This window comes from Cyprinus carpio, chromosome B19, assembly GCF_018340385.1.
Source record: "Cyprinus carpio isolate SPL01 chromosome B19, ASM1834038v1, whole genome shotgun sequence".
NCBI classification, from domain to species: Eukaryota; Metazoa; Chordata; class Actinopteri; order Cypriniformes; family Cyprinidae; genus Cyprinus; species Cyprinus carpio.
This window is the reverse complement of record NC_056615.1, coordinates 7,456,557-7,465,191: the sequence shown is the minus strand read 5'-3', so window position 1 is coordinate 7,465,191 and position 8,635 is coordinate 7,456,557. Positions and strand designations below refer to the sequence as shown.

The window sequence follows — 8,635 nt, the reverse complement described above, 5'->3', positions numbered from 1 at the left end:
TTACATTTGGTCTTCCCCGTCCTAAATATTTGATTAGTTTTCACAGTATCTCAATATATTTTATTTTTTATCAACTTCTGTATTACTCTGCTTTCAGTTTATAATATAGCCATATTATGAATATTTTACAAATACGTCTGTATTGTGACTAGCAGTCAATATAGGCCAAATTTTCATATTAATAAAACTTTTTTTTTTTTTTTGTTCAGTTCTAATTTCAGAAAATAAAACATTTAAATCAGATTTGATTTTTAGATTTAGGCCAACTTAAAAATATTTAAAGCTGCACACAACCCGATACTACAGTTACAGCTATTATATTGTAAAACCATCATAAATAAATATGGTATCTCTTTAAAACAATGTGCGATTGTAGTATTTTAATGTAAGTTTTATCTAATGCCAAGTTTCCATAGTTTTATTGTGATGGTAGTTTATCGGAAACGAGTTACAATGGTAACCACATAATTTCTTTTTTCGTTGTAAATTTCCGTCTCTTTAAATCTTTTTGTAAATGCACTTTATTAGTTGTAGTATGATCAAATTAATCATATTAACACGTGATGATATGTGCGGCATGGACGCAGTATTGTGGGTCTGCGGTCTCTTTAAGACGCTGTGGTTAATTCAGTGTAACTAGAAGCGTTAGTTTTTCTGTTTTTCTGCTGCTGCTGCTCTGGATGTTGCAGTGTGACCGTGGAAAAAAAGCAGCAACAGACATCCAGTCGCTTTTACACCCAGATAAGCCAGGCTTTAAACAGCATACATCAGGATTACCATCTGAAGATGCGATATAATTAGCCTGAGAAATCCTCAGCATCGTCTGTGATCTGACACAAAGACACGCACTGGTTGGATTTGGGTTTTTATTACTGGAGGGACAAACTCAACATCGTCCAAACGGATAAATAAACGCGATGTCGTCGGAAAAACACGGTATATAAAATGTATATTTTTGTTTTTGTTCAATTAAATTTGTTCATGCAGCTGTGCGAAGGTGTTTATTATTAAATAAATAAGAGACAATGCCGTATTAAAACGCTATTATACGACAATTAATGAATATTGTTGTTAATCTGTGTTCCCTTTTTCATTGTTCATCCTTATTTCATCTATACGTATATAGTCATATTTAGGCTGTGTGTCAAATGCTAGTGAGCTGCCTATCTAGGCATCATAATCAGCGCGTAGCCTTATGTCTATAGTAGTGTGCTGCAGTTTTGCGTGTTATAATCTAATATGCTGTGCCTTTTTGGGCATCATAGGTGCCTTTCGAAAATTTTAAACTAGCAGATGATCACCACAAACGCTGTCTGTGTAGGCAGCTCGCTAGTATTTGAGACACAGCCGTCGTGTGCGCTATTCTCTCAGGAATAGTATCGTGTTTAACATACAGGCTACATTAGAAACGGCTGTGTGGAGATTCATTAAATGAGAGAAGATGCACGTAACAGTATGTGGTTTAAAGGGTGTTGTGCGAGGCCCTATTTCAGGCATGAGGTCCCCTGGGAGCGATGGATGGAGGGCCCTACATCACTTGGAGCTGGAACGAGATTTTCTGCAATTACGCAGATATGGTTTACATATAAAAACCTTTTGGGTTAACCTATCTGTAATCTTTTTTATGATAAAAATTATGTGTAATGAGTCAATGCCTTGCAACTCTTTGTCAGCCCATTTAGACAAATACATTTTCTTGATTCATATTTATTGTTTAATATTCCTAATCTGCATGATGTTAAAAAGAAAATAGGACACAAATAGACAAGATTATTTGAATATGCTGAGAAATTTATGTGCTAAATATGTATCCCTGTGTGTGTTTTTTTTAAACTAATTAAATATGAATTGCAGTGCCTGAACCCAAAAACACAAACTGAACTCTTCTTGGGTGACATAAGCTGGTGTAAATCTCATTAAATCTTTATTGTAAATGAATATGACAGGTTGAATACAATGAATTTAAGGAATAGGTTAAGGGAAGTTTGTCTAAATAATAGCATGCACTGATCGGGTTAAAACATCCATTAATTTTCTCCATCGGGAAACTGATTTGAACTCATTTAAAGACAAAACTGCTGCACTCTGAGGTTGTTAATCAATGTTATATACTTTTTGTTGAGACCGTTATTTTAACTTATTTTTAAAAGACTGCGTTTAAAAGCAAAATTCATGGTTAAAAACTACTTTTCCCACAATTCTGCAAAAAGAGACCAATCAGAGAGTCACGGTGAGCAAATCAGCTAAATATTTCTGCAGGGAATACATCATAGATATTTGTATAAACAGTACGGGTACATGCATATTATGCAATCAACAACTTTAAATCAATTGTTTTATACAGTATGTAGCCATATTTTTCATTTGGATACTATAGGTCTTAAATTGATGTCACACGTAGAATAAATAAGAGGTGATTTATTTAGTTTTTTTTATCTTAAAATTTTCCAAATGTTTTTCTTTTTTAATTAATTTCATGTGTATCAGTGTCTTCAGGTCTGTTCACACAAAGAGTGATAACTATGAAGGTATAATTATAACTGTAAATGTATTAGCGCACACACCACTGGATGATAGAGTTCTGTTTAGTTGAAGCACTAGCTGCAGTTTTGTCACCTGCTGCTTTAAATGTTTGAGATTTTTAAAGTCAGATGGATTCTGATTGGCTGTCAATGTTTTTATTGTTCATCAGCCTGAAAGAATCATCCTGATAGTGATTCTAATGATATATTGTTCCCCTGTGTTTTCTATTTTCATAGAATTAGAACTTTATCTTTATGGTTATAGGCAGGCTTTTTAAATAAAATATGCAGCTTCTCTTATACTTATCGTTCTTGGTGTGAACGGGCCTTTGCTCTTATAAATATTTGTGGTGTGTGACTGTGTTTGTGTCACGGCTCAGGATTGGAGGAGGCAGCGGGGAGGCAGTCCATGTCTCAGCCGATGATGCAGATGGCTCCGCCTCCTTACCTCCCTGCCCAGGACCCCAACATGCCCCAACATCCTCCTCCTCCCGGCTGTACCCCACAGCCCAATTACCCCCCTCCCCCTCCCCCTCCTGGATCAGAGGGGTACCTGCAGGAAACCCAGTTCCACTGCGGCACCCTCGGGCCCCAGGGAGCTCCGAACGGATACCCGGTGCAGACGCACGGACCAGTGGGCACCGTCCCTCATCCCCCAGTGGGCTATTTACATACAGGATACCCCCTCCAGCTGCAGCCCTGCACGGCCTACGTGCCCGTCTATCCCATAGGCACAGGGGTGAGAGGGGATTTATTTTGTACGATGTTTAAACTGCGCAGGATAATCCAGATGTATAAAGCATGAGAGCGGGGTATAACACACTACAATAGTTAAACATAAGGAGATGAATGGTTCTGTTAACAGTATGTGTTTTTATTTAAATAGCCATAGGCTTGCTCTTTGAATAAAGTATGCAGATTCTCTTATACTTAGAAAATTATGTGAAATGTCCTTTGCATCTCTGGAAATATACCAGAGGAGATGAATTTAACTCTTATCTGCCAATATTAGTGAATTTTGAAAAATGTATTAGTAAAACCTCGACTGATATAGTAAATGTTGAATAGATCTTTTCTTTTTAGGTTTAGATACCAGTAAAATTCCATGGTTCTCATTACCAACTTTTTTTACCATAGCAAACACTAGTTTAATTTAAGATTAGGGGTGCAATTTGTTCCAAAAATTAATTTAGTCATATATTGCAATTCTGTTTTGAACTGCATTTTGAACTGTGATTTAATAATAAAAAATGTGGGAATTAAAAAAGGAAACTATGATATGATAGTATTTTAAACTACAATAGTAATGTTATAATACTAATAGTTATGTGTTAATTTCTTCACTTTCAAATGCTAAACCTTCAAGCTTTAATTTTGGTGGAAAAGTGATGTTTAGTAGACGGCATGTTTAAAAAGTTTTCAATCTTGTGAAAGGCTGAAAACTTCTTTCCTCAAAAATATTGGTAATTATGATTGATGGAATTTTTAGATTTTTTTTAATCTTGTGAAAAGCTGAAAACTTCTTTCCTCAAGGTAGAAAACTTCTTTCCTCAAAAATATCGGTAATTATGAAGGAATTTTCAAGAATTATGCATCAGAATTGTGCACCAGTTTCTAAAATTTCTTTTCCTCAGGCGCAGCCTTACATGCCCAACGGTGCACCTCATCCAGGTGTTGCCCCCGGCCAGATGGCCATGCATATGCCAAACGGCATTGCTCTGATGGAGTCTCGTCGTCCTCCCCACGACTACCTGCCCATCGCCGTCCTCACCACTGTCTGCTGCTTCTGGCCCACAGGAATAATCGCCATCATCAAAGCCGTGCAGGTAACTGAGCCCGGACAGAGCTCTGATGCTCTGATGCCAGCAGGGCTGTGATGTGAAGCAGCTCAGGGAGATCATTTCTGTTTCATGCTGGCTGTTCACACAGGTGAACTACTAAGAACTAAACATGATCATAAAACCATAAGGTAAATAGCTGCATTTAAGTCTAGAATATTATCTATGTTTACAAATGATTTACACACAATTCGACTTTTTACATCAAATGATTGAATGTAATTGATTTTTTTGTTTTAATTTAATTTAATAAAAAAGAAATATAATAATAATTTCAATTTCAGACTTGGTATTATTATTTATCTACTTTTTCTAGATTTTTACCAAAAAAAATATTTTGTCATATTTGTTTAGTGGTGGTTTGTAAATAATTTACACAGAATTTCATTCAGTTTGGTTGTTTTGACCTCAAATAACTTCATTTAATTTACTAATTTAATTTCACACTTGTTTTGAGGCATTTTATTTTTATCCATTTCTTTTCTAGATATCTACTAAATAGGATTTTTATGTGATATGTGTTTAGTGGTTACATTTCAAGGTGACAAACGATTCACACAATTTTGTTCAGTTATGTTTATTTTTTTATTTTTTTACATCAAGTTAATTTGATTTAATTTCATTTAATGTCAGACTTGGCATGAACAGGTATTTTATCTATTTTGTTTTATAAATACTAAATAATAATTTGCAAACTATTTACACAAAATTTGAACAAAAGTTAAATTGGGTTTTCAAATAAGTTAATGTTGATTTAATAATTTAATTTCAGACTTGGTGTTTGTTCAGTTGCATTTTCGTAGCATCAGTTCAATTTAACAATTTAATTTAATTTAATTTCAAACTTAGTGTGAACAGGTATTTTATCCATTTATTCAAGATATTTAGTAAATAGGATATTTTTGTCCTATTTGCTTTAGTGGCTGCTTTATTGTATTATCTCATTTACAATTTACACCAAATTCTGTTCAGTTAGGGGTTTTATTAGCATCAAATAAATTAATTTAATTTAATATTTCAGATTTGGTGTGAACAGGTGTTTTATCGATTTATTCTAGATATCTAGTAAATAGGATATTTTTTGTCTAGTGGCTGCATATTAATATGACTGTGCATTATCTAAGTTTAATAATTATTCAGTTAATAATTTACACCGAATTCTGTCCAATTAGGGTTTTTCTCAGTATCAAACAATTTAACTGAATTTAATGTAAAAATTTCAGATTTGGTGTGAACAGGTATTTACTCTATTTTCCTAGATATCTGCTAAATAGAATCTCTTTGTTCAGGTGCGTACGGCTGTGGCTCGGGGCGATATGGTTACAGCAGAGATTGCCTCGCGCGAGGCACGTAACTTCTCCTTCATCAGTCTGGCGGTGGGAATCGCCTCCATCGTGCTCTGCACCATACTCACCGTTGTGGTCATCATCGCCTCTCAGCACCACGATGACGACTGGGAGCCCTAGAGAGCCCCGCACGGGACGCACCTCCCCTCCTGACCCCAGGCCATCATTCCAGTCGGTATTCTGCTTTTTCTGTTACACAGCACACTTCTGACACTCAAGACACCACATCCTAACCTGCAGTCCAAAATACTCTTTTACAGCCATCTGCCCATGTGTTAGTTACAAAATAGTTTGACGGTACGATAAAACTTTGGGAACACAGCGCATCTACCATGTTGTAAGCAGTGTACGCTCACACTCTCATTAACCTACCTGAACACTTCCTGTTTCTCCTGAACAAAAGCCTGTGCTAGATCAGTAGTTAGAAATATAGCGTGCTAAAGACTTGAGTCAGGTCAGGTGTGGTATCATTTGCTCTTGAAATTTGCCAAAAATTTTACTTTTTAAAAGAAACACACAAGTATTACAAGATCATAATTTTGGTATAATTGTGTTTTTTGATGTTCAAAACATTCCGTCTATTATTTGTGCCATTTATCTGTTTAGAAGGATAATATATTTCTTTGTAGGATGAACTGACAAATTTAGTTACTAAAAGTGTGGCTAAATTGTGTTTTCTATACGCTAAGTATTGAAAAGTGTAAAATAATGTATTGAATAAGTCGAAAGATTTATAGATTATTGAAATAAGTTTCATTATAGTAGAACTGGAATTTCTGTTGTGTGGTTCAGAAGAGTGTGTATCAGTATTGATTACTCAGTGGTTTCTTTTCTGAAACCCAAGCCCAGAAGTCTACTCTACGCAGTACACAAACACAGATGCAAATGCTTGGCTAATGTGTTGCTTGCATGCAGTTCTGTTGTACATATTTAAAGCTAGTGATCATAATTAAAGGGATACTCCACCCCAAAATTAACATTTTGTCATTAATCACTTACCCCCATGTCATTCCAAACCCGTAAAAGCTCCCTTCATCTTCGGAACACAATTTAAGATATTTTGGATGAAAACCGGGAGGCCTGTGACTGTCCCATTGACTGCCAAATAAATAACAGTGTCAAGGTCCATAAAAGGTACGAAAGTCGTCATCAGAATACTCCATCTGCCATTAGACGTGCAATCTGGGTTATATGAAGTGACGGAAACACTTTTTGAAAGCGAAGAAAACAAAAATAATGATAAATAACAGTTCTGTTGTCAATAGTCTCCTCTTTGTCTCTCCATATCACTGTATGCTCTTCTGTGTCATCCGTGACACAAGAATGCATTTTATGGACCTTGACACTGTTATTTACTTGGCAGTCTATGGGACAGTCACAGGCCTCCAGGTTTTCATCCAAAATATCTTAAATTGTGTTCTGAAGACGAACGGTGATTTAACGGGTCTGGAATGACATGGGGGTAAGTGATTAATGACAACATTTTCATTTTGGGATGGAGTATCCCTTTTAAGTTTTCATTTAGCTGAAAACCAAAACCAAAAATTAAAGCTGGGTAATTAAATTTGGGTATTTAAACTCTAAATTTGGGTATGTTATTCAGGGTGCTGTGTTCATACAGTAGATGATAAGCCAGGCATAATAAAGGTCTTCAGCATCAAGACTCCTCGTGATATTTTAGCTGAACAAATTGTACATTATGCTACTTTATCATCGTATTTACCTATTTGTCTGTTGTATCTTATACACAAAAAAGACACTGACACAGTCTACAGTCTTTTGAACATTTAGTTTAATTACGTGTTCAATTTTTAAACTACTAGTGGCACAATTGACCCTTCGCAGGGAGTTTGATTGGCGGTGATCTGACCAATCATAACGAAGAATCTGTCCCACAAACAAATAAGACAGGGGAGTAGATTAACGTCGGTGGACTTAAACTTGAAAAATGGGTTATTGACATCTTTCTGCAATTTAAATAAAATACCTTCTGATGTTCATTCATGTTTATTTCATGCTTTAGTTTAAGTATATGAAAATACGATCGGTTCACATGCCGCTTGAACTGAGGCGCTACAGCAATGTGTCATGACACATTAAAGAGCCACAAAACTGTATTTGTTGTTTGAATTTCTTAAAAATTACCAAATTTGAAAGCTGAGACTTGTTTTGCCCTGATGTCCAGTATTGTTAACCGCAAAATCACATTCTGTGTGAACTGCTCTTGTTGTGGTAGCCAACTATAAAAAATTATGACTGTTTAACCAACTTTAACTAGCTCAGAGGGATCCTCAACAAACTGTTACTCTGCCATGACAGTAAACTGACCCCAGAAGAAGACAATTTATACTAATGTATAGCACCCCTTGTGGCAACACTGAGTTTTGCAATAGCAATGTGTATTTGCTTATCATTATGAATTGCTGACAAGTTTTCAATGCAGGAATATGTGAAAACAGCATTTGTGTTCATGTACTTGCGTAGTGTATGTCTTGGGCCTAAGTGTTCCCGAGTGTCTTGTTTGCAAACCGGTCTCAAATCAATCCAGTTCAGAGGTGTTAAAAGAATGTATTCTAGGGTGAAATTATTACTTCATTACGGACTATTGTAAATTGGCTTTTCATTGAAGGAACACATGAGATTTGTGTGTTGTGAACTAGTGTATTATTTATTGCTTAAACACTAAATTATTCAGTTGTGTATTAAATTGATACTTCTATATTTATTGAAATATGTAATCATGGGTCTAACTGTTGTGCTGAAATATTTGGTTATCTTTCCTAGATAACAGTCAGTCATCACAGATGATTGCTCAGCTGGCATATTTTGATGACGCATGTGATAATATGCACTTTTATGCTCAGTAAGCAAGTAGCTAGTTTGTCTCACTTCTTTATAGATGAGAGTGTAACTTGCTTCAAGTTCGGAC

At 35.5% G+C, this 8,635-nt stretch overlaps 1 protein-coding gene across 1 annotated transcript; it reads left to right on the top strand.

Moving 5' to 3' along the window:
• Positions 1 to 596: 596 nt before the first annotated feature.
• prrt1 (proline-rich transmembrane protein 1) lies at positions 597 to 6,753 on the top strand. The gene is made up of 4 exons (XM_042744704.1): positions 597 to 936; positions 2,903 to 3,261; positions 4,157 to 4,348; positions 5,650 to 6,753. The coding sequence occupies exons 1-4, from the start codon at positions 918 to 920 to the stop codon at positions 5,824 to 5,826; spliced, it is 747 nt and encodes a 248-aa protein (XP_042600638.1). The 5' UTR covers positions 597 to 917; the 3' UTR covers positions 5,827 to 6,753.
• The last annotated feature ends 1,882 nt before the right edge of the window (positions 6,754 to 8,635 follow it).